General features: G+C 34.2%; 1 protein-coding gene across 1 annotated transcript; it reads left to right on the forward strand.

The window, feature by feature from the left end:
* Positions 1 to 3,402: 3,402 nt before the first annotated feature.
* LOC117922133 (nudix hydrolase 3-like) lies at positions 3,403 to 17,218 on the forward strand. Its single transcript, XM_034840164.1, has 14 exons — positions 3,403 to 3,581; positions 6,730 to 6,901; positions 7,070 to 7,323; positions 7,464 to 7,545; positions 8,838 to 8,903; positions 10,582 to 10,659; positions 10,745 to 10,840; positions 13,647 to 13,753; positions 13,900 to 14,068; positions 14,222 to 14,305; positions 16,197 to 16,291; positions 16,369 to 16,462; positions 16,547 to 16,693; positions 16,922 to 17,218. The coding sequence occupies exons 1-14, from the start codon at positions 3,553 to 3,555 to the stop codon at positions 16,982 to 16,984; spliced, it is 1,536 nt and encodes a 511-aa protein (XP_034696055.1). The 5' UTR covers positions 3,403 to 3,552; the 3' UTR covers positions 16,985 to 17,218.
* Positions 17,219 to 26,623: the final 9,405 nt, after the last annotated feature.

Here is a 26,623-nt window from a genome sequence, read left to right on the forward strand (position 1 = left end):
TTACCCTAATAATCCCTTATATAATGAAAAAATTATGGCAAACTAATACATGTATAGAATAACCTAAAATACCTCTTCAATAAAAATTAGACTCCACATAACTCAACAATCGCTTGGACTAATCCATTATTGAATGGCTCTTGTAGCGAAAACACATCCTCATTCCTTAAGTTAGAAGTCCAACTGAAGTTGTATACAACTTCAGTTTCTCTATTGTGATTGTCTTCATTAGCATATCAATTGGATTTTGATACCTCTTAATCTTCTCAAGAGCCAATTTTCCATCTTGCAAGACTGATTGTAGGTAGTAATATCAAACTTGTATATGTTTTGTCCTGGCATGATAAACTGAATCTTTTGCTAAATGAATAGCACTGTGACTATCATAATACAAAATGTTTTTCCTGTTCTGGCCTAACTCCTCTAAGAAATTATGTAACCATACCAACTCCTTGGTAGCTTCTGTCATAGCAACATATTTTGCCTCAGTAGTATAGAGAGCAACAATATTTTGCAACCTTGAGACCCAACTGACTGTTGTACCACTAATTGTGTATGCATACCCAGTAGTGATCTTCCTGCTGTCACTATCACTAGCCATTTTAGCATCAACATAGCCTTGTAGATCCAACTCTGATTTCTTTAAATATAGGATTGAATTTATAGTACCTCGTAAATACCTAAGGATTCATTTTACTGCCTCCCAATGTTATTTTCCTGGATTGCTCATATATCTACTTACAACTCCCACTGCATGTGTTATATTAGGTTTGGTATGTATCATGGCATACATAAGACTACCAATAGTAAAATCATAGGGTACCTTGGCTATGTAGGCTCTCTATGTTAAGGGTGACTACTCTTTGGATAGTCTAAAGTGACCAGCCAAAGGAGTGTTCACAGCTTTGCTCCATCCATATTGAATCTGATAAGCACTTTGTTCAGATATTCTTCTTGCGATAGCTTTAGGAGGCTGTGCATCTTGTCCCTAGTTATCCTAATCCCAAGGATTTGTTTCGTAGGTCTTAGGTCTTCCATTGCAAACTCCTTTGACAACTCCATTTTCAGCTTATTAATTTCTTGTATGCAAGCCCCTACAATCAACATTTCATCAACATATAACAATAGGATAATAAAGGAGTTGTCAAATTTCTTAACATAACAACAATGATCTGATTGACACCACAAGAATCTGTTATTACTCATGAACCTATCAAACTTCTTATACCATCGTCTTGAAGCCTTTTTTAGACCATACAGACTCTTCTAAAGTTTACACTCCTTGCCATATACTTTAAAACCCTGTGGTTGTTGTATATAAATTTCTTCCTCCAAGTCACCATGAAGAAAGGTTGTTTTTTCATCTAATTGTTCTAAATGCAAGTCATCTTTTGCCACTAGTCTAAGCACTCTTTCGATGGTGGTCAATTTTCCTATTGGGGAGAAAATTTTAGTATAATCAATTTCTTCCTTTTGTTGAAACCCTTTACAATCAATCTTGCTATATACCACTTACTCTCGTCATGTTCGTCTTTTACCCGGGAAACCCATTTGCTATTCAATGCGTTCTTTTACCCGGGAAACCCATTTGTTATTCAATGCATTCTTTTACTTGGGAGACCCATTTGTTATTCAATGCCTTCTCACCTTTTGGTAGCTCGGTCAATTGCCATGTCTAATTAGACAATAAAGAGTCCATCTCATCTTTCATGGTTAGGTCCTACTCAACTGACTCATCAACTTACATTTCTTCCTCATAACTTTATGGTTCACCTCTATTAGTCAACAAAATGTAGTATAATGAAGGGGAGTATCTCTGTGGTTGTCTGATATTCTTGGAAGATCTCTTGAGTTCAATCATAGGGGTATGTGGGTCCACCTCTGGAGTTACATTTTCTTGACCATCTCGATCACTTTTCTACTACTCATTCATTGGAAAATCTTTTAATTGAACTATTTCTGACTTTTAACAATTGAACGGCTTAGGATCTGAATCTTGATGCTTTTGATGCTAAACAATCAGAGTATTAACTTAACCTTCATTTAACTTGACCCTAAGAAAGGTTAGTGCTTGTGATATAAAAGACTTTAGGCCCATTACTTTGGTATTGTCATCATGGTGGATCTTTCTGGGCTCCATTGCATTGTGCTTCATGAGACTATTTTCTTCTCCCAGGAGCCTTTGTTCAGGTTTAGACTAATTCGTGTGATGGTAAACACATTTATAGATGAGAGGTGGAGATTGAGAAGGGAGTGGTCCTCAAAATGGATTTTAAAAAGGCTTGTGATTATGTTAACTGGGTTTTCTTGGATCAAATCTTCTGCAAGGGTTTTGGATGTAGGAACTCTGTTGGAAAAGGTGGATACTGGGATTATCTACTACTTTTGCAGTGCTTGTGAATGAGAGTGCTAAAGTTGGTTTGGTGCATCTGGAGGACTTTGCCAAGGAGAGCTTCCATTACCCTTTTTCACTCTTGTGGTAGATATTGCCTGCAGATTGATAACAATAACCAAGGACTATATTCTAGTGGAGGGTTTTCAGTTTGGTAGAGATAGGCAAGACTGGCTCAACTTTAGTTTGCATATCAAGAAAATCAACAGTTTGTCAGCTCCTTTTTTGTCATGTCTAAGTGTCTTCCTCTCTATGTTGCCTTCCTGATGTGAGATGTTGAACTTTGGCCCAGCAATTCATTCTTCTTTTAATCTTCTTACCAAGCCCGTCCTTTCTAAGTCGATTATCCTTTGTCCTTCTCAAGGTAAACTAATTTGGAATTCAAAAAATACTGTAAAACTCAGATCCTTTACTTATGTGATGGCTAATGAAAGGTAAATAAGGATGATCTGCTTTAGTTGAGGAGGAATCTGCAGACCATCCTCATCCTCCATTATGCCCTTGTCTTGGAGTTGTGGCAAAGGCTTTTTTCAATTGCAGGGATAGCCAAGATGGCTTCCTGAGGTGTTTATGTTATGATGGTTATCTTCTTTTAGGGTTCTGATAGGAGCCCAAGGAGGGTTCAGTGTGTGTTAGTATGGGATACTATCATAATGACCTTGTAGATAGCTGGAAAGGAATGGCAGCTGCTCTCTTATCTCTCTGGATATAACATACCACACTTGCATGTTCCATAAGTCAACCTTCTTTAATTTATTACATAAGTAGATTTTTCAGGAAGTTAAATTACATAATGATTTGAATAGATGATCACAATTATTATAATGGTTTACAATACAGGTAGGTGGCTTTGATGAAGGGGTGGGATTCATTTCTAAAACACTGTGTCAACATCCTGGAGTATCCTTTTTTTGTTTCCAATATTATATAATATTCTTTTATCCTTAGACTCGAACAATATTTTACAGCTTGCTAATTATGTTGCTGAGATCCATATTCTGCACTCAATTCATTCAATGCCATTGGTTGGCTAGTACTAATGCCTGTTGTTTTTGTTTTATTTTGGTCCTTTTTCCCCTCAGGTTTGGTACAGCAACCCAATTTTAAAAGATTGGTTGAAGGAACATGCTGAGACATCTCATTTGGACAAGTTAAAATGGATGTACTATTTGATCAATAAGAGTCCATGGTAAGTTTTTTCTACAAAATTTGTTGTTTTTCTGGCTACCTTTCCAAGGGGAATGCTGAATTTATATTTGAGTTCTGATGAGGGTATTCACCCCCATCTTATAAATCTAGGAAATGGGGAAAACAAAAGTGTAAAAATTTAAGCTGAATCTGAATCCACGGGCACAGCATTTTACATATAAAATGATATATGATTCAATTTTGAACAAAGTTGCTTATGGTTATAATTTGTTTATATAAATAAAGTTTGTATGATGGATATTTGAAGATTTTTTGCTGCAAAGTCATGCTTAAAGGGTGATAGTAGAGTAAAAAAGAAGGGTGCTAAGAAGAGCTTTGTCCACCTCCTGTTTTTTGATGGGCAAGAAAGCAATTTCACTTGTGGTAGATATGCTAGGTCCTGCAACTACAAAACCTATGCCCCTTGCCTGACTAAAGCAGATAGTGATCTCCTTTTTCATGTGTGCTATCTCCAAGAACCCCAAGCTCCAGACGTCACCCATGTAATCACTACAGAAGAGTCATGAGTTGAAAGATGGCTAAGCCCCTTGGCCAGAGCTTTGCTCAGTCCCCATAGAAGCACTAAAATCTCTACTTCTGTGGTGAGAACTTCTCCTATTGATTAAGTGAACACTCTTTTGCCTCTATGATCTCTGATAATGTCTCTAAGACTGGTTGGCCAATAGGCTGACCCAAGGGAAGCAAGTTCCACCTAGGATGCATATTAGGCTTTGTTTAATGATGATAACAGAAAGACATCCAACCTGGCATGAGGATGCAAAGTACAACTACCTGAAAAACTTTGAAAACTGGGGCAGACAGAACAAAAAATAGATCCTATTTCAAATCTCTTCCTTAGGGTGGATTTGTTCTCAAAAATTACTTGCATTTCTTTTAAGCTGAAGGACCCAGATGGTAGCAAGGGAGGTCATGTTCCCTAGTGATGCCTGGAAAGAAAAAATGAAATGAAGAAATCACCAAAATAGCTGAGGTTTCTTTGGAAACCGCTTTGGGAATACCAAGTCAATAGAGCCACTTTTTCCAATTAAAACAGGCGAGGGACTGAGAGATTATAAAGAGCATATAAAAAAAATAGTGTTCTACGCAACCCAGCACATAACACAAATGCTAGGTCAAAACCCTCTGTAAGAACTAATTTGCCTATTCTCATTAGTATTGACTTTTCTATGCATTACTGACCATGCATACCTAGGCTTTAAGCTTGGATGAATTTTGGACTTACGTATCAGTTTGTCTGGGAGAAAGGTAACCATGATTACTGGACTTGGATGGGAAGTTTAAAAGGGGAATAAACTTCTACTGTGTGGGGACAACACTTCTCATATGTAGATTGTGAGAGAACTTCTACATTGACTGGAGATGAAAAGCAAGATAATCAATATTTGTCATTGCGGTTCCAGGGAATCTGACAACCAGAGTGATTGGTCATGCTGCCCTTATAGGTGTCCCTCTATGTATATAAACAGAAGAACACAAGGGAAAATATCTATTGGGGGTTCGAGTGTGTTCCCACACCATAAATCCTCTCAGAAGTGAGTTGAAGTATGATTCCTATGCCCTGATGGAAGAAAATCTTGAAAACTGAAATGGCTTTCAAGGACAAAAATGTGTATATCTAGTGGTTGAATTTGCATTCCATTTGTTACCTTGCAAACCCATGCTTTCAGTTAAGTGCCACAACGTGTTTTGTTACCTAGCCCACTGCACACCCTCCTTGGATCAGCATCTTACCACCTAATTAGACGTCCTGTTAAGTTCTTGTTGAACTTCTCCAGAAGAAAGCCATTTAGGTCCTTCAATCCTGACAACAACAACAACAGGAGGGACTCTAAAAATGGAGAGGAAGTATGTGGGAATGTCAACAATACTAGATTAAGATACTTACCCTCTTTAAGAATGGGCCCTCCTCCCATTACCTAAATGCTTAGAGCTGTTCTCAAGGACATGAGGCAGACATCCAAGGAATCTATGATTCATTTCTAAGAGCATTCCTTCATATCTGATTGGCTGCACAGTAATCTTAAAACTTATTATCTCAATTAATTTGGCAAGGCTATCCTGTGGGATTCTAATTTCTGTCAAAAAACTCTCTGAAGATCAGTTTTGATGCCAAAGGTTTTCCTGATAAGTTCAAATGAGTTCCACATCAAGGACTTCAAGTCTTCTACAGTGAAGAACCTGATGGTGTCATTAGCAAACTATAGATAGGAAATCCTAACCCTATTTGAACCCACCACAAGACCCTCAATGTGGTCCATGTTCTTGGTTCTATTGGGCAATCAGCTAAGAAGAATGTCCACCACTAAGGTGAAAAGGATAGGATATTCTTACCTAAGATTCTCAAGTCTCTAACCTACCTTTGGCCTCTGTATTAATCTGACTGCAAATTTTATTTTATTTCTTTTATTTTAGTAAGAAACTGACATACTTTGTTCTGGATAAACCAAGTAAAAAGACATAAAGTATCACCCTAATGCAATGAATTGCCAAAAAAATAAGGGCTATCCTTAATGCGAATGCTACAAAATTTGCCAAGGAACAGAAGCTGCTCATCCATGTCCTTCATCTAACCAACCTTTGGCCTCCTTGTTGATAATGACTCTAAAAATCACTATAGAGTTGCATCTCTTCATCGACTTCATCTAAACCCAAAGCCTTTTGAAGGAGTACATGGTAAAACACACACACACACACAGATATATAAGTTGATGTGAATTAGGCTTTTCTATGACCCACCTTGTGCTTTGCTCTCTATTTTATTTCTTGCTTACTTCCAACACCTTGTCAGCTAACCGAACAGCATCTAGGATCTGCTAAGCCAAGATGAAGGAATTGTCTCAAGGAAACCCTCCAAGAAGTGCACTTTTTACTTCACACTAGTAGCGAGTTACTATTCACACTTTCATACCACTGAATTAGTGGGGATTTTCTTGGACATAGGGGTTAATTAATGATCAAGATTAGAGTGATTAAGAGGGCTAAGATGGACCTATTTTGGATTTTTTTTTTCCCCTCTTTGTACAGTATGCTATTTTGTAAGGAAATGCATTATCTGTCTTTTTTTTCTTTTCTTTTGTTTCTTTTCTATTTCTTTTTTCTTTTTAAATAATTCATTTCTTTGTTAACAGGTCCTGCCTTGATGAAAATAAGGCATTTTTAACAACTGCAGATTCAGCTGTTAAGTTGCTCCCTAAAGCCACAAAGTCTATAACTGGATGGAAGGGTCTTGAGTATAGAGCTGCATTTCCTTTGATGAAACCACCTGGGGCAAATTTCTATCCACCGGATATGGACAAAATGGTATAGGATGGAAAAAATTTTGTCACTTGCTTCAAAATGAAAATTTTAGGATAGGATCCACATCATATATTCAAGTAAACCTTTCTCAGGTCTGCAATGGTAGCCATTTTTACAATCAATCTGTTTTTCTTATCCAGCATGTGGATCAATGGTTCTCTCTTGCCACAGGAATTTGAATTATGGAAGGGCAGTCTAGCGAAGGATAAACAAGAAGATGCAACGGGATTTTTCAGTGTTATTAGAAGGCACAGTGAATTCATGTTAGATGCTTCTCTGTCCAATAACACAGTTGAGGGTACTGATGATTTGGTGGGGTCCACTCATGATCTATATAGCATTCCTTTCTCTCAGGAGTATAAGCCTTTCCTCAAAAAAGCTGCCGAGCTACTACATAAAGCAGGGGACTTGACCGACTCACCTAGGTATAATTTTTGCTAAATTTCTGTTGTTGATTGTTCATCTGTTAGGCATCATGAACAGCTGTCACTTGGTTTAGACACAGTGGACCTGATGGCACTTTTGTGAGTGAGTGAGTCTAATGAAACCTTTTTTGCATTTGCAGTCTGAAGAGGTTGCTACACAGCAAGGCTGATGCCTTCCTTTCAAATGAATATATTGACTCAGATATAGCCTGGATGGAGTTGGTTAGTGTATCTTATAATTGATATGTTTAGAATTACTGCATGCATAGGATGCCACTAGAAAAAAATTTTTGGAGGTCAGTGTTTTAAAAGGTTAAAGGAGTTCTTGAGGCATTTAGCCTAAATGAGGTGAAGCATAAGCCTCGAGGTGGAACAAGACACAAGCCTTGAGGTGGGACAAGGCATAAGCCTCAGTTACAACGACAACAACAATGAGGTGAAGCATAAGCCTCTAGGTGGGACAAGGCACAAGCCTCAATTACAACAACAACAATAATAATAATAATTCCCCTTTGTCTCTTCTAAAACCCAATTCTCTCATGCATTTATCAATTAATCTTCAAAACTACCATTACTATCACTAATTATATCCAATTGTTCTATTATCCTCTTCATCAATGTTAATGTCAACCCATATTTCTCCTTCTTTCATTAATTATAGTGATCTTTTTTACTTTATTCATCAATAATAAAATAATGATTATACATAATCTCAGTCACTACATTGACTAAAAATTCCATGATTTTCTTTTCAATCTCTCTATCTCTCTTTTTCCTTTCCTTTTAAAGGGTTACTTGGTAGTGAACTAAGTTCTGAATTTTTTAAAAGGTTTAAACCTAGTCTTGGATGCAAGAGAAAACTTATAAATCTATACCAAAACCCCATAAAAACACAACTCATTAAAACTAATGAATATTGGGGCTTAAACCAGTTATAAAATGTAAATGAAAAGCCCATAAAGGTTCTAAACCCATTAAGCCTTTTGAATGTTTGAGGCTTAAGCCTCAATAACCTCGCAGCTATACGCCTCGAAAAGATGAGGCTTAAGCCTTGGTTACCCTATACTAAGGCTTTAGTATTGCCTTGAGGTGAACCTCAAGACATAAGCCTCAATAAGCTTTTAAAACTCTGTTGTAGGTAGAATGGTACTTATCTGTTATTCTTTTTAAAAATCCTTTGTTCTGTTGCTCATCAATCTATAAGCTTATTTGTGCTTTTTGTCTTTTAAAATAATAAAGTTTCCTAGTAAGTAAAAGTTATGCCGTTGATCATTTTTTGTTGTTTTTACAATGAGAAGCACCCTAATTGATGATTTTATGGAATCCAGCTCACTGTTGGTAATAATTAGGTTCAGTTAAGTTTAGGAACCATTAGCTAAGAGCTTCAAAGTTCTACTAATCATCTGTTGTTTCTTTTCTTTTTTTCTTTTTTTTTTTTTCTTTTTTGCCTTTTTTGTTTCAGTTAATGAAACCATCACATTTCTGATGATTCTACATATGTATTTTTTCTATAGGACTCTAAGTTGGATGTTACTATTGGCCCATATGAGACATATGAAGATACACTTTTTGGTTATAAGGTATTATTAATGTGGACAGCTCTCTTTCTTCTGCACTTCAGTTCCTCTTTTCATCTATGATATTTTGGAGTCAGACCTGTTCTGACACAAGATTGAGTTGGTAATGAAGTTAGTTATAATACTGTGTATTTAATGATTTTAAGCTAAATTGCCTCTGTTTGAAACTGCTATTGTCGAAATCAAAGGCAATATTGCTCTGTTCAAATTTTTTTCTTAGATGTTACCATCTAAAAAGGCTGTTGTAAGTTTTGAATGACCAACATGTGGTACTCCTGATGTATCATGGAATTGCAATGTTACCCAAAGAAGTTTATATCAGAATTAAAGAAACATGGCTCAGAATGTGTAAAGTATTCTATGGTCATTGTTGATCATTTTAATGGTCTCAAATAATTCTATCCCGTTTTTGAAAAATATTGTGTTATGCATACCATTATGTACTATGTTACATGCATGCTTTCGGATATACGGAGTACCTATGTTGGCACAACAAGGGTTTAGGTACAGGATCCAGCATGCTACTGCCCAGAGATGTTCTTAACAGGTGTATCCAATAAGGAGAAAGGTCCAGTTCCCAGTTCATTTTTAGTAACCTCAGAATGGCGATGTATATTTTATCTTGGTTATGTGTTTGTTTTTCAGGGGATTAAATGAATCCAACACCTAGACACAGACAGACCTAATAGCTCCATTTCTCTACATCCTAAGATTTGGGGATTAAATGAAGTTGAGAGACATTGAAATACTGACACACCATGTAATACAAGATTATGTGTATGTGGAAAGAAAATATCTGTTGCAAGTGTTGAACTAGTGACGTGTGTATAACTTCAATAAATATAAAAGATATGGCAGTGCAGGAGACCAAAGCATCACTTTCTCTGTATTAGTACCAACACACCATGTATTTCATGTTCATTTTTAAGATGCAGATGAGAGTAGTGAGTAGAATTAAGATTCAGCAATTTTTTGGACTGGGCCATGAGGCCTTAGAGTGATCATTTGGTTGGTTTGGAGATCACATGTAAGTCAAATGGACATGAGCAAATGGTCCCTCCAAGGTCCCCTGTTCCTGTCCACAGAACCTGTCCATATCCTCCCTGTGTATGTTCAAAGGGGCTTGAAATATGTCTTGTAGTGATAAGATGCACATGAGCAAATGATCCCGCCAAGGTCCCCTGGTCCAGTCCACAAAATCCGTCAATCTCCTCAAAGAGGAGGATGTAGTGATAAGATGCACATGAGCAAATCATCCCTCCAAGGTCCCCCAGTCCAGTCCACAAAACCTTTCCATCTTCTTGAGGAAGAGGAGAGGAGTTGGGGTGGGTTTCAGTGCTGTTGTTGGCTCTAAATCCGTCTCCAACCATGTGTAAGATATCTTGAAATACCTGCTAGATTACTTTTGATGAATGCTCCTTCGAGAATCCGGGGCACGGTGGACTAAAATCTGACTGAAATATTTGAAATCTCACTCATAATCTGGAATATTGAATTGTATTCAGAGAGTTTGCAAGTTCTGTGTCAATCCACATTTAAAAAAAAATGCATTTTCCTGATCAAGAAAGTGATATTTTGTGTAGCAGCACTTTAGCAATAGTAGAAATCAGATACAAATCCCTGATTCTTGTTATTATTTGTTCTTATTCTTATTGTTACAAGTCATTTTAATATCACTTAGGCTACATTTGAAGCATTCATTGGAGTTCGTGATGACCATGCAACTGCTCAACTTAAACTCTTTGGTGATAATTTGCAGGTACTTTTGTAATCATAATCAAATATTGGACTTCCTTTGTTCTTATCCTGACTGTTTTATTCTCATAGAATTTATACTTTGCTAGGTTTTGGAACAAAATCTTCCAATGGATGATGTGTACAAATCAAAAGAAGTAATTGCTGCTCCTATTCGTGTCATCCAACTTGTTTATAATGCAGGGGTAAGTTAGTAGGAAATCTAACAAAAAATTTCTTGCATGGTTTTTATTTCCTCTTGGGGCATGCATTTAGCTCATTGACAATGGAATTGGAATGTAGAATTTAATTAATCCTACCTCTGTAAGCAACCTTCAGCAGGCTTCTGCTGAAGATGTTACTCTATCTCTCACTTAAGAATGACTTTTGCTTTTTACAAGACACGGGAATTTCCTGTTGTACTCCCAAGGGGACAGGGGGTTGATGGGGTGTTGGGGGATGATTTGGATTATGTGGGGTAAAACTTACACTATAATTGAGTCTTTCCTCCCTTTTGGATTAACCCTCGGGCCATGTTTGGTTGGCTGGATATAGCATGAAATATGAAAAGAGAGTGGATATTATATCATATTCCATGTTTAGTTGGTGATGAGATAAAATAAGTTATCTCATCACTTGTCATATCCTATATTCAACCAAACATGAGATAGAATAAGTGGTGGGATATATTATCCACTCTTTTTTTTTATATCCTTTCTACGTGGGATATGTTAATCCTACACTAAGATATAGGATATACATATCTCATGTATCATAAATTTATTTATATTTATCAATTTTATAAATTAAATTTGTGATTAAAAAAGAAAAACTAAAAAAATATTTATAAAATATATTGTAAAATAATATTAATAAATGTTTAATATATATATATATTATTTTTATATATTGAATAATATATTATAAAAAAAAATTATTTATAAAGCTTAAATATTTTCATCATGAGTATTGTTAAATGTAAGAGATATTTTATTTTTAAAATAGAAAACATTGGAATGTAATATAATTTTTATTTTAAATATTGAAAAATAATATATATTCCATATTATTTTTTTATTCATTTCAATAACTAAATATAAATATAACATGAGATATCCTATTGGATATAATATTCGAGGATATCATATCCTATTAGAAATCATATCCTAAGATATGCATTTCTTATTTAATGGGATATGATATCATATCTCATTGGAAATCATATCTTGAGATATACATTTCTTATTCAATGGGATATGATATTTTAGTTTATACATATCCTATCCTATCTTGTCAACCAAATGCAGCCTCATAGTTTCATCACCTGAACTGATATTTTTTAAGATTTCCACTGTATTTGGCTGCCTCTATTACATCTTTATCCTTAGAGATTGCTTGATCATTGGTGCTTTGTATAGCAAATTCAAGTTTACTTTGATACACTTTTTTATGTTAAAATGATCAAATTTATCCCATATAGTTAGTTTCTTACTTGCTAAAAGATTCAGCATGACACCTTTGCTGGCCATTGTGTGGGAATGGTATATTATTGCTGGTCCAGATAATAAGCCCCATTTTCAAGTGCAAAGGTCACCCAAAGAATGGTTTTGATATCCTGGATTAATCCTAGGCTGCACCAATTTTGCATGTCAACTTGACTGAAGTGAAGTGCTTCTGGACTTGGTGTAATTGTTGAGTGCACATCATGACAAAAGGAAAAATTTACAAGACAAAAACCTTTATGAAGCAGAATCATATGAAGTTAAGATGGCTAGAGGTTGCACCAATTTACAAAAAAGATGAGTTAAGATGGATGAAATGTGCATTGGAAACCAACAAATACACAAATGAGGAGGAGTCACTTGATTCAATCGGTAGGCTTCCAAAAGGAGAAAAAAAATGCAAAAAAAAAAAAAAAAAAGAAAAAAATCACAGCAATGAAAAATGAATGATGGTCTCCTTCTCCACATCTCAGAAGATCCACACTCCTGTTGATCAATTTTTCTCCTATGATTGCTACTCTCTGACTTGAGTAAAGTCTTTCAGAAATCTAAAAAATTAATGGAGCCAGCAGATAGAGCTGAATATGAAATTATGATTATGTAGCTGACCAAATATTTACAAATACTTTGTTATTAAAGAACTAGTAAGTTCAAACATAGAATCACTCCAACCATATAAAATACTACCTCTGGTAAATACACACGTACAATTGATTGCAATCAGGTTTATACATCCTATGCATATTGAAAAGGGAGATGGTAATGGTGCATCCTCATGAATGTGAGTTATGCAACCTATTATGTTTATATTTTTAGGTATTTTCAAAATTAGCATCTCTCTTTTATCCTTTTGAAACTTTCTATTATCCTTTTTTCTTTCTTCTTTTAATTGATTAAATTCAGAATGCTTATGATATGGCTCTTGAGAATACAAAAACCTTTGTTCTACCATGTCTTTATAATTATGGACTCAATTAAGGTCAGATTACACCACAATTTAAGTTAAATGGAAATGCTAGTCAAACATTTGTACTGATCATAGCCTCTAGAGCTTGGCTAGACATGGACTAAACTTAGCTCTTGCTTGTGATGAAAATGAATAGAGTTAGTATTCATACTTTAAAAAAAATAAAAATAAAAATAAAATAAAGATGATGTATTAGAGTGAGAATAAATGGAAAGAGTTATCTTTGTTTGTTGGTAGGGGCAATTTTTAATTTCACGAATGAAACATAAAAGCTGAAATTTTTGAATTACATATGATATCACCTACTTATGTTGCTGAATGCAAAAGTGGTGAGTTAAATCTGTGTTTTATTCAGTTGAAACTTGTTCCCTTAACTGCGTTATCTTTGTTAACATGTAAAATTTATTATTTAGAACATGTACTTTTTCTATGTGTTCACTTCTGTTCTTTTTCTTATCAGAAAACACTCCCTGTGAATTCAAATTAAACATCATTCTAACTATCTGGGTGAAAATCCTGCTGATGATTTCAAATTTATGCCAGGATGTGAAGGGTCCCCTAACTGTTGCATTCAATTTACCAAATGATGAGCGTATAGTAAAAGACCGAGGAACATCAATGGTCATGCTTAAAAATGTTTCGGAGGCAAAGTATATTATTTTCCCTGAGTCTCCATAATCATTATGTTCCAGTGTGTGCATTCATAGTCCTGTTGACAATTTTGTGGGATTTTTATTTTTTATTTATTTGATTGGGAAAATTCTTTGAAATGTTGGACCTACTTATCCTTTACCAGGTTCAAGAATATTCTTTGGCCTATAGCTGAGGCATGCATTCCAAAGGAGCAACAGAAATATGTTGATTTTGAATCTTTCTTCACTCACACAATTTGTCATGAATGCTGCCATGGGATCGGGCCTCATACCATAATACTCCCAAATGGTCAAAAGTCTACAGTGAGATTGGTGGGTTGAATTTTTTTCCCCATTTATGATCTTTATTTACTTGCTTAATATTTTTGTTGTCATTTATTGAACTTAAATGGATGAAAATTATTCTAATGAAACTTAATATCTGATTGCCCTCTTTCCTTTTTATTCTTTTCCCTCTTCATACAGGAGCTGCAAGAACTCCACTCATCTCTGGAAGAGGCAAAAGCTGATATAGTTGGGCTTTGGGCACTAAGATTTCTGATCGGCCAGGTCAGTAAATATTTATTCAGTTCAACTTTTCATAATGGCTCTTTCTTGTGTTAAGTTTTATTACTCAAAACTAAAATATTCAATATTTTCAGATATATTATTGATAAAATGTCTATGTTTGAACTCTCTTAGTCTTACTTTCATCATTTTGGTCATATGTTGCTCTATACTTTATTCTTCTAGTACATCTATAGTTTATATATGTATATATATAATTTTTCCCTTTTATATGTTTTATATTATGTTAAAAAAAAAAAAAAAAAGTCACAATATTACCAATGCACCATCCCAAAGAAAAATAATTTACTTTTTATGTGAATGCTTTGTAATTGAAGGATGACAGTTGCTAAAAGATTGTAACATTAATTTCTACTCTTTTCTTTTCTCTATCTGGAGACAGTATAGAGACAGGAGCAAACTGTGCCCTGCTAGTTTCACTATCAGTCATAATTGAAGTGAGGGATAGTAGTTTTAAGATATCATCATTATAGAGAATAAGTTCTGGATTCTCATGGGAGTAAGCTAGAATCAAAATAATTTCCTTTATATGTACAATTCATAGCATGCTTAATTATTTAAATCCGCATATCTTGACGCCATTATAGGTATTGGTTGCTAACTTATCTGCAGTTGACTGCGGGACAGAAGAAAAAGGATGAAGTTGTGAGAGCAATGACAGAAGAAAAAGGATGAAGTTGTGAGAGCAATCATTATTTGGACCTAACGGGATTTGTCTCCACTGAAACTTCTTGGATGAGCTTTTGTTTCTCCCTTCAGTTTTTTGGACCCAAAGGAGCTATAAGTATGATGACTCTTTGGCTTGAGAGAGAAATAGGGGAATAGGTTTTGTTTTTTCAAAACCATGAGTGTTGCAGCAAGGGTGCTATGGATCCTTATAATAGCTACTCAATATTTAGGTTACATCCCATCTAAATTTTGTGTATCATATTCGCCTCTATTTGAATACCTGATCCTAGTGTCCAACCTGTGCCCAACCTTATCACAGCTATTTGTTAATTGAGTTCTGACAGACAAGAAACAAAATCTGAGTTGGTCTGTATAACCGTATGCTATGTTAGTTCGGTATCCTGTTTTGTGGCTGTAGTATTTTTCCCTTTTTTTTTTTGCTTAGTTATCACGCTCATTGTACACCTTCTGTGCACTGAGGTTGAACCCCCTTCTGATAGATGCCTTTAATATAACACTTAATATTTGCTTATCAGAGAGGTGATATGGTCAATTCTAGGGACTCCCTAAGCAGGGGTTGATATCTTTAGAAAGTTTTGTGCTGCTTATGCTGTTATTCTGGAGCATAGTGGTCCCACAGTACATATGCAACTTTATCCAAGAAGGCTGTGGCCCTACTGAGAACCTCTACTTTTCATATTTCTATGCATGTTTCATTCTTAGTAGATGTTGGTAATGCGCATATACTATTTTGAATTTATGTTGTATAGCGAAAAAGGATCCTTAGAACAATGCCAAGGAATTGGATTTGGATCTAAGGCTATGTTGAATCTTAGATAAGAAGGGGTGAATTTTCTTTAGATTATAGCCCCAATTCCGTCTTTAATCCTGAGTTAATGTTGAGAGAAATGCATCTAGTGGTCAAAGAATATTGATTTTAATGTTTTGTTTAAATTGGTTATCGAGTTATGCAGTCTTCAATACTCTTTTTTTTTTTTCTTAATCAGAAAGTAACCATTCATAAATGAATTTTAAGTATAAGCCAAGGATGAGAATTTCTTCCCAAATATAGAGGGTGGTCAAAGGAGAAAACCTAACAAGATAGCAAATTAACTATACCAAAGTCTATGTTGTCTCTATTAAGCTGATGATGTTTATTTTTTCCTCCACCTCTTTTCTTCATTGTTTTATTCTGGGTGGCCAGGATTTGCTTTCAAAGAGTTTATTGAAGTCCATGTATGTCTCTTTCCTAGCGGGATGCTTCCGCTCTGTGCGTTTTGGGTTGGAGGAGGCTCATGGGTAAGCTTGCTATCCATCCTGCTCTGTTCCACAATAGGGTTAATGAAGCTAAGGACTCTTTTATTGATTGTCAACAGAAAAGGGCAAGCACTACAGTTTAACTGGGTATTTGAGAAAGGAGGCTTCATTTTGCATCCTGATGATGAAACATTTTCTGTTGATTTTGCTAAGGTATCTGTTGTAGCTTCCCTCTTTCACAGGTTGTTTTCTTTAGATCATAACATTAATGGCATTCTTTTCTTTGTTTATTGAAAGATTGAAGGTGCAGTTGAGAGCCTGAGTAGAGAGATACTTACCATACAAGCAAAAGGCGACAAACCTGCTGCATATGCGCTTCTTGAAAAATATGCTAAAATGACGCAACCATTGCGAGTTGCATTGGAAAAATTAGAAAATATTCAGGTATGAGCCGTAACATTCTGTTAGCCGCTAATACACTTGTTTTTCCATGTAGTTTACTTTCTTAAATACAGCATCCTTTTAAATGCAGTAAAATCAACAAAATATGAAATAAAAAGTTATTTGAATCTCATACAGCAGAGAAGTTGTTTGCCTCTTCCTTTTACTTGTGGTTTTCTTCTTCTGTTCCTTTCTAATGTTTCTCTTGTTGTTTTCTTCCATGTCATCCAGGTCCCTGTGGATATAGCTCCTAGGTTTCCCATTGCAGACAAAATATTGGGAAAAATTGGGTGAAGTTCTTCAATCCTGTGAAGAAATAGCTTCTTTACAATGGTATTAAGTAGTCCATGAGTTGGGCAGTAAACAAGTGTATGCCATAATTTGTTGCTTGAACCAGGAATTCCTGTTTGAATTTGAATGGTTGAAGGGCAAACCCTCTGCTCTTCCTTTGGACCTATGGATGTTGGCAATGAAATACAGCCATAGTTTATCAACTTTTGTTCATAGATGAGAAGAATTTGGCTGCTATCTCTATCCACTTGTAATGAGATCATGTATGATAAAGCTCAGTCTCATCATTCTTGTTCAAAAGAAAGAAAAAAATATTAAGAAAAATTTATTTCTAAAAATCAAGTATAAAATAAAATAAATTAGAAATTTATGTATTTTTTTAATTATTTAGTCCTTATATAAAAGAGAGAAATGAGTTTGAAGTATTATTAAAAAAAAAAAAAAAAAACAATAAAAATTTATTGATTTTTATTTAAAATTTTTTTTTTTTTGTATTTTCTTTTCTTCATATTTAACCTCTTATTTTTCTAGGAACCAAACAAAGCCTAAGGCTTTGTGGATAGGCATGTTTCTTATAGTTTTAGTATATGGAAAATAAAGAAAATCAAATAGAATTAAAATTAGCTAAACTTTTATATATTTTAATTTATTTAATCTTTATTAAAATAATATATAAAAATAATTTACTGAATTTAATTTTTTTTCAAAATTTTCTTTCTTTTTACTTTTTTTTTTCTTTATTTTCTATACCTTAAATTTTTCTAAAAGCCAAACTTGACTAGGTCGTTAGGGGGTATGCTGCTGCTAGGATATAGAATTGTTTGGATTGTGGGAAACTTTGTGTTGCAGGATGCTAAATGGGAGAAAGTTGTTCCAAATATTGGAAGACAACTGAACTCCCCACTACAAAAGTTTACATTTTCAAATTCTTTAGGCCTTTCTTACATTTTTCGTACTCCAATAACATTTTTTTTTATCATGTAATCATAAAACTTTAATCACTTATTTCATTGGTTACAAACATTTTTTATATTTTTGGTCATAGTCTTTTTATCATTTAAATGATGTTTTTTTTTTCTTTTTCTTAATGTTTGAATAAACCTAAATTTAACTTAAATTTGAATAGGGTTTATTGTTAATTAGCATTTAGGGTGCTTGTTTTTTTAATAATGTGAATGCTATTAAATATTAAGTTACTTATTTTTATTAATGTCTAGTAGTGTTGTGTCACACCCCAAAACCAACTCTAAGGGTATGAAGGTCATTTTACACCTTAAACCCAAAGGCTTTAAGTGGAAACGATATAAACATTCATATTGTAATTGGGAATTATTAATTACCAAATTCCTATTCAGAATAGTAAAATAAATGAATTTTAAAATCTCTAGATTCAACTTTAAAAATTAACACATCAACCAAAGTGTTATTGTCCAAATAACTTTAAACTCAAATAATTCAAATGAAAATTAAATTTTAAAGTCTAAATAATGTTCAAAATAAAGTTTGAATCAAAATCTTAACAAAGAAAAATTCCTCAGCCTAGCTATCACTCCTCGTTCAGAGAGTACATGAAAAATTATCAACGAAGGGGTATGAGCTTAAAGCCCAATAAAGAACATCAGTACAGTTTCATGGACCAAATATTTTCAATTATAATTACAAATAGAAGATAAAACATATATTCATTTTTATAAAATGAAAAAAAAAAATTGAGTTAAACATGCTAAAACATTCAAAACTTTTCACTCCTCGCTCGGAGAGTACATGAAAAATTATCAATGAAGGGGTATGAGTTTAAAGCCCAATAAAGAACACCAATACAGTTTCATGGACCAAACATTTTCAATTATAATTACAAACAAAAGATATAACATATATTCATTTTTATATAATAAAAAAAAAAATTGAGTTAAACATGCTAATACATTCAAAACTTTTCAACAAAACTTTCTCATATCCATTTCAAAACAATTTCACATCAAAACCAAATCAAATACATTCAAAATATCTTTAGTATGATTATCGAATAACAAATAGTATCCAATTAGGTGGGACTTCATAAATAAGTTACTAGTTTCAAATTTTTTCCATTTAATTATTACTAGTTATTATTATTATTATTATTATTATTATTATTATTATTCTAATTTTTTATTATTATTAATCCCAATGTCCTTCTCCGTGTGCTTTTAACCATTCAATCGACTCCACCAACTCCACTCATTATTCTTATTATTAATTTTATTTAATATATTCCACTCTGAACCTTACAAACTACCACATTCCTGTCTCACGCTCACCCAATTGATTTTTTTTTTTTCTTCACTCAACCATCTCACACCCACACGTCTTTGTTTCTTTTTTTTTTTTTTTTAATTGTGGCCCAAGACAGGGCCTAAAAATCCAAAATCCACTTATTATTATTATTATTATTATTATTCATTTGTTGTAAAACAAGAATAAGTGCAACGCAAATAAAATAGTAGAAATAAAATATATCTTACTTTAACAATATATATAATGGGAAGAAGGAATCAGAGAAGAGAGTTGAGAAAATTGAGAGAATAAAAGATAAAGAGAATGAGAGAAAGTAAGAAATTTCTTTCTTGCTTAGGGGATCCATATTACAGGGGATGGGAAGCCTTTTTATAGGCTTTCCAAATGGCTTCCATTAATATTCCCATTAATGAATATTAATGGAACTCATAAATAACATTAATGGTTTCCATTAATGAGTATTAATGGAAGTCATAAATAATACTTAATTAACATTTTATTATAATTAATGTGGTGGCATTCATTACTTCAGTTATAATACTCCCCCTTGGATGTCCACCACATTGAAGAATATGTCTCATTAAAACCTTGCTAGTAAAAAAACCCTATGGGAAAAACCCAGAGAAGGAAAAAGAGTACAATATTCTTATAATTCTTTAAGTTGCTCTTGGTATGTTAGGACTGACTTGTTAAAAACCCTGCAAGTAAAACCCAGTAAGAAAAAACCTGGACGAAGGAAAAAAAAAAAAAAAAGTACAGTACACTAACACCCTTTTACAAGTATACTCCCCCTCATGTCGATATCCTTGAGTTGACGCATTTCAATCCTGTGTATTAACTTCTTGAATATTGAGGTTGGCAACAATTTTGTGAATAAATCTACTAGATTATCACTTGAGTGTATTTGTTGCACATCAATTTCACCACTCTTCTGGAATACATATGTATAAAAGAATTTTGGTGGAATGTGTTTTGTTCTATCTTCTTTAATATAACCCCCTGTTATTTGTGCAATGCATGCAACATTATCTTCAAATAATATTGTCGGGTCACTTTTAATAGAGGAGAGTCCACATGATTCCCGAATTTGCTGGATCATAGATCTTAGCCATATACATTCACGACTTACTTCATGAATTGCCAGTATTTCTGAATGATTTGATGATGTGGCCACCATTGTTTGTTTGACAGATCTCCATGAAATAGTAGTACCATTGCAATTAAACACATACCCTATTTGTGACCTACCTTTATGTGGATCTGAAAAATATCCTACATTTGCATATCCAAGCAATTGGTGTTTTGATTCCCTTGAGTAAAATAAACCCATATCAGTAGTTCCACAAAGATAACGCAATATATGTTTGATACAATTTCAATGTCTTCAAGTTAGAGCGGAATTGTACCTTGCTAATAAATTGACAGAAAAAGCAATGTCTGGACGTGTACAATTGGCAAGATACATAAATTTACCAATGCACTAATAGCACTAAGATATGGTACTTTAGGATCGAGTAATTCTTCATCTTTTTCGCAATAACGAAATGGATCCTTTTTCACATCAAGTGATCGGACAACCATTGGAGAACTTAAAGGATGCGTTTTATCCATATAAAAACGCTTCAAAACTTTCTTAATGTATGTTGATTGATGTACTAAAACTCCATTTGGAAAATGCTCGATCTACAGGCCGAGACAAAATTTTGTTTTCCAAGATCTTTCATCTCAAATTCCTTTTTCAAGTAATTTGTTGTTCTTGTGAGCTCTTCATGAGTTCCAACAAGATTTAAGTCATCAACATACACTGCAATAATTGGAAATCTAGTTTCTGATTTCTTAATGAAGATGCATGGGCATATAGGGTTATTCACATACCCTTCTTTTAGCAAGTATTCGCTAAGATGATTGTACCACATGCGTCCAGATTGCTTTAATCCATATAGGGATCATTGTAACTTGATTGAGTACATGCTATGAGTCTTTTTACTATTTGCTTCAGGCAATTTAAATTCTTGAGGGATTTTCATGTATGTATCATTTATCCATGGATCCGTATAAATATGTTGTAATAACATCCATGAAACGTATATCCAGTCCTTCTGAGACTGCCAAACTAATTAAGAAACGAAATGTGATTTCATCCATGATGGGAGAATATGTTTCCTTGTAGTCACCACCAAGTCTCTACAAGAAACCTTGTGTTACTAATCATGCTTTATATCTTATGATCTCATTATTCTCATTGTGTTTTCTTACAAATACTCATTTGTACCCAACAAACTTTACATCTTCAGGTGTTTGGACTATAGGTCCAAAAACTTCTCATTTTGTTGATGAGTTTAACTATGCCTGTATAGCTTCTTTCCATTTTGGCCAATCATTTCTATGTCGGCATTCTCCCACATTTTGTGGTTCTAGATCTTCATCATTTCTTATGATATCGGAGGCCACTTGAAAAGCGAAAATATTGTTAATAACAATATTATTTTGATCCCATTTTTCTCCCATGTGTATATAACTTATTGAGATATCACAATTTTCAGGTACCTATGCCTCTTTAGGGGCTTCTGGTTCAATATGTGCCTCTTCAAGGGCTTCTTGTTCAATATGTACCTCTTTAGGGGCTTTCTGCATTATTTGTGCCTCTTTTAGGGTTATAGATTTATCAATTTTAAACTGATCAATCATTTTGATGGCCTCTTCTAAAGTGCCAAGTTTTTCTTGGGTTTTTCTCTTTCGGGGAGTTACATCATTTGAGTCGACAGGTCTACCACGCTTTAGGTGTATCTTAGATTCATTTGTTAACTGTCCTATAGGGACATCAATCCGTGTTGGAGTATTTGCAGTCAGGATATGTGACTTTGTCACTTTCTTTGTATCAATGAATGCATCTAGTAATTGATTTGTGAGATTTTTCAAATAAATGATCCTTTGAACTTCTAGTTCACATTGATTTGTATGAGGATCAAGATGGGACATAGTAGATGTCTTCCAACTAATTTCTCGTCGTTCTTTAGGAATCGACTTTCCTCTCCCTAATGATGGGAAAACACTCTCATTAAAATGACAATCCGCAAAGCAGGCTATAAAAACATCGTATGTAAAAGGTTCAAGATATCTTATGATAGATGGAAAACCAAAACCTACATAAATCCCAAGTCTTTGTTAGGGGGCCATTTTAATGTGTTGTGTAGGTGCAATTGGTACATATATTGCACAACCAAATATTTGTAAGTGAAAGATATTTGGTTGTTTTCTAAGTACAAGTTGTGAAGAGGAGTATTCATGGTAAGTTGTAGGTCGAATACGGACTAAAACTGCAACATGCATAATAGCATGTCCCTAAGCGGAAGTAGGTAATTTGGTTTTCATTAGTAATAGTCGAGCTATTAATTGGAGACGTTTGATGAAGGATTCTACTTAACCATTTTGGGTATGAGTATGAGCAACAGGATGCTCAATATTTATCCCTATTGACATGCAATAATCAATGAAAGTTTGAGAAGTAAATTCACCTGCATTATCAAGACGTATTGTCTTAATTGGATAATCTGGAAATTATGCTCGTAATCTGATTATTTGTGCAAGGAGTCTAGTAAAGGCAATGTTAAGTGTAGAAAGGAGACAAACATGCAACCACCTAGTAGAAGCATCTATTAAGATCATAAAATAAAGGAATGGTCCACATGGTGGCTAGAGAGGCCCACATATGTCCCCATGTATTCTTTCTAAAAAGATTGGTGACTCAAATATGACTTTAATAAAAGATGGTCTGACTATCAATTTACCTTGTGAGCAAGCAGCACATGAGTATTCATTGGGTGAAAAAATCTTCTAATTCTTTAGTGGATGCTCATGTGAGTGTTCGATTATTCGATGCATCATTGAAGACCCTGAGTGACCTAGCCTGTCATGCCAAAGGACAAAAACTTTTGAGTCTTTGAACTTCTGGTTCACGATAACATATGATTCAATAGGCTTTATAGTTGTATAATACAACCCAGAGGAGAAAGCCGAGAGTTTTTCCATTATAAACTTCTGGATAGATATAATGGAAGTAATGTAAAGATATTCTACATTATCTTCATTCATAGTTTCAATATGATATCCATTTCTGCGGATATCTTTAAAACTAATCAAATTTCTTCTGGATTTGCTAGAATATAAAGCGTCATTTATATGGAATCTAGTTCCATTTGGCAACGTTATGTTTGCTCTTCCAGAGCCTTCAACTAAGTTTGTAGTACTAGATATGATACTTACATTAGCTTTTATTAATGTCAATTCGAGGAAATATCTTTTATCTCGAAGAATTGTGTGTGTGGTTGCACAGTCTGCAAGACATACATCATCCTTATTCATCTTGAGACCAAATAACACATGGATTTCAGATATAACTAAAAAAAACAAGGCATAATGTAAATAACAAAAGAAAATCAGATGTAAATATAAGACATAAGAATATATTATTTCATATATAAAGTAACATCAATTAATGTTAATTTTCTCATCATTTATCAAATGGTATGTTTTTTCATTGGGACCTCCAAAGAAATCAATGTCATAGTAAGTTAGGTTCAATCCATCACCATCGGTAAAGTTCATCTCTATCTCTTTTCCTTTTGCTTTTATTGATGTTTGGTAAAGGTCGACCAAATGTTTGGGCGTACGATAGGTATGCAACCAATGCCCCTTCATACCACATCTATAACAATTATTTTCATGGTTCTTAGGAGGTTTATCTTGTAAACACTTCCCATTTTCTTGTTTTGCCTCAGTATTGTTCCACTTCTAGTGGCGCAATGAGGCTCTCCTTTTCTGAGAATTATTACTATAAGAACCATGGTATCGAGGATTTCTTCCATGACCACAACCACGTCCTCGTCCTCATCCACGTCTACGAGTTTGGGACGATATTGCATTCATTTCAGGGAATGATTCAAATCTAATTGGACGAGACTGGTGATTTCTCATAAAAAACTCTTTAAAAAAAAAAAAAACCTTTATGGAGATGATGACAAAGGAAAATCAGTGTTTTTGTGTGATCCTACAAGGATGCTAGATTTTCTTCTTTGATCATAGCTCCATAATTCATTGCATCAAGATGTATTTCAGCATCAAGGATCCAAGATAGATAGTTCTTTCCCAAAATGTCAAGTGCCACAAATTCGAGTTTTGTGAGATTTGACATTGTCAAATAACTTCATATATATGACAAAACAATATTATTAGAATCAATTATAATAAATTGATAGCATTGGTATGACTTTGATTATGAACAAAATCAAATAATTTGTTTATAACTTTTAACAATATATAACAAAACAAATCAACGATAATATAAATATGTAAAATTTTATTCTATATAAATAACTTTAAGTTTAAGATACGGGAATTTCCTTCAAAGCAATTCGTGCTAATAACGTGTTTCATTTGTTTCATAAATAGGTGGGACTTCATAAATAAGTGGCTAGTTTCAAGTTTGTTCCATTTAATTATTACTAATTATTATTATTATTATTATTATTATTATTATTTATTATTATTATTAATCCCAATGTCCCTCCCGTGTGCTTTTAACCATTCAATCAACTCCACCTACTCCACTCATTATTCTTATTATTAATATTATTTAATTTATTCCACTCTGAACCTTACAAACTATGCTTTTAACCATTCAATCGATTCCACCAACTCCACTCATTATTCTTATTATTAATATTATTTAATTTATTCCACTCTGAACCATAGTTCTGAAAGGCGCGCCTAAGGTGCGCCTAGGCTCGGGGCGGCGCGACACCACCCTCCGGCACCCCGCCTGAAGGGAGGCAACGCCCCATCACGAAGGCGCCGCTTAAGCGCGCAAGGCGCTCACCTCCAGCAAGGCGCGAGGCGGTCGCCCGAGTCGCCTCCGAGGGTCCGACTAGGTACGCACTCTTCCTTTCCCTTCTTCTCCTTCTTCTTCTTCTTCTTCTTCTTCTTCTTCTTCCTCCTGCCGTCGAGTTGCAGAAAGGAGGCGGGGTCGTGGGAACCCTAATTTTTTTTTTATATGCTGGGCCCAAAACGACGTTGTTTTGGACCCTGTTCATTTAAAAGAACAGGGACCAATACGACGTCGTTTTGGGGCCTGTTCTTTTAAAAATATATATATATAGGCCAAAACGACGTCGTTTTGGCCTGTTCTTCCCATCCAACCCCCTTTTTTGGCTTTTTCAACCCGAGAGCACTGCCATTCTTTGCCCTAGCCTCTTCCATGCTGGAGAAGTGAAGAAGAAAAAGAAAAAGAAGAAGAAAAATAGGGGGAAAATAGGAGAAAAATAAAGGGGAAATAGTCACGTACCTTCTGGACCTTGGTATTTTTCTTTTTTCTTCACTTTTCTGCATTTTTTTCCATTCTTATCTCATAACTCTCATTGGTAATTTTTTTTTTTTAAATATAAATATTATATTTTGAGTTTTTGACATGAAAATTTTACAAAATAAAAATAAATAAATAAAAAGCACTCATGCATATTTGTTGTTAATGTGATATTTGATAATGTGATATGCATTTTTTTTTCAATTTTTTTTCTTAATTTAATTATAATTATTTTCTTGTAGAGTATAGATAATTTGTTTGCAAGATGGATAATGAGAGTGAAACTCAAGTGGACTCTAGTGCAAGTGGAAGAAGAGATCCGGGGTAGAAATATGGTTGTTTGGTTAATGAAAAAGATTTGAACACCATCATATGCATTTTTTGTGATAAAGTAACCAAATGAGGCATATATAGACACAAACAACATCTTGTTGGTGGATATAGAAATGCTAAAAAGTGTAGAAAATGTCTGGAACATGTTAGAGAAGAAATGGAAGAGTATATGAGTTCCAAGAAAAATCAAAAAGAGCAAATGAATATGGGGAGCGAATATGTTAATGAAGATTTGTTTGGTTTGGAAGATGAAGATATTGGTGAGGAGATTAATAATAGAACGAATGTCACCAACATTTCTAGTGGAGGTAGTAACCGAGGAGGAAGTGGTGGTGGGACGTTTTCTTCAAAAAAAAACAAGACAAAAAGGTCCTATGGATCATTTTTTCACTCCTAATGCAGAGATGGTTGTTCAAAATCGAAGGAGTGGAAAGATGAATCAAACTACCATCAATGATGCCTACAAAAAGGAAGCAAGAGAAAGAGCTTGTATGCTTATCACAAGATGGATGTATGAGGCTGCTATTCCATTTAATGCAATCACATATCCGAGTTTCCAACCAATGATTGAGGCTATTGACCAATATGGTGTAGGTATGAAGGGACCAACTTTTCATGAGGTAAGAGTTACTAACCTTAAGAAAGAATTGGCTCTCACAAAAGATTTGATGAAA

The sequence above is a fragment of the Vitis riparia genome, chromosome 9 (assembly GCF_004353265.1).
Source record: "Vitis riparia cultivar Riparia Gloire de Montpellier isolate 1030 chromosome 9, EGFV_Vit.rip_1.0, whole genome shotgun sequence".
Taxonomy (NCBI): Eukaryota; Viridiplantae; Streptophyta; class Magnoliopsida; order Vitales; family Vitaceae; genus Vitis; species Vitis riparia.

Excerpts from the sequence above, each read along its gene's own strand:
- LOC117922133 (XM_034840164.1), top strand. The coding sequence starts at position 3,553 with ATGTACTATTTGATCAATAAGAGTCCATG. Across the intron at positions 7,324-7,463 it reads GACTTGACCGACTCACCTAG|TCTGAAGAGGTTGCTACACA; the intron begins GTATAATTTTTG and ends TTGCATTTGCAG. Across the intron at positions 10,660-10,744 it reads TCTTTGGTGATAATTTGCAG|GTTTTGGAACAAAATCTTCC; the intron begins GTACTTTTGTAA and ends ATACTTTGCTAG.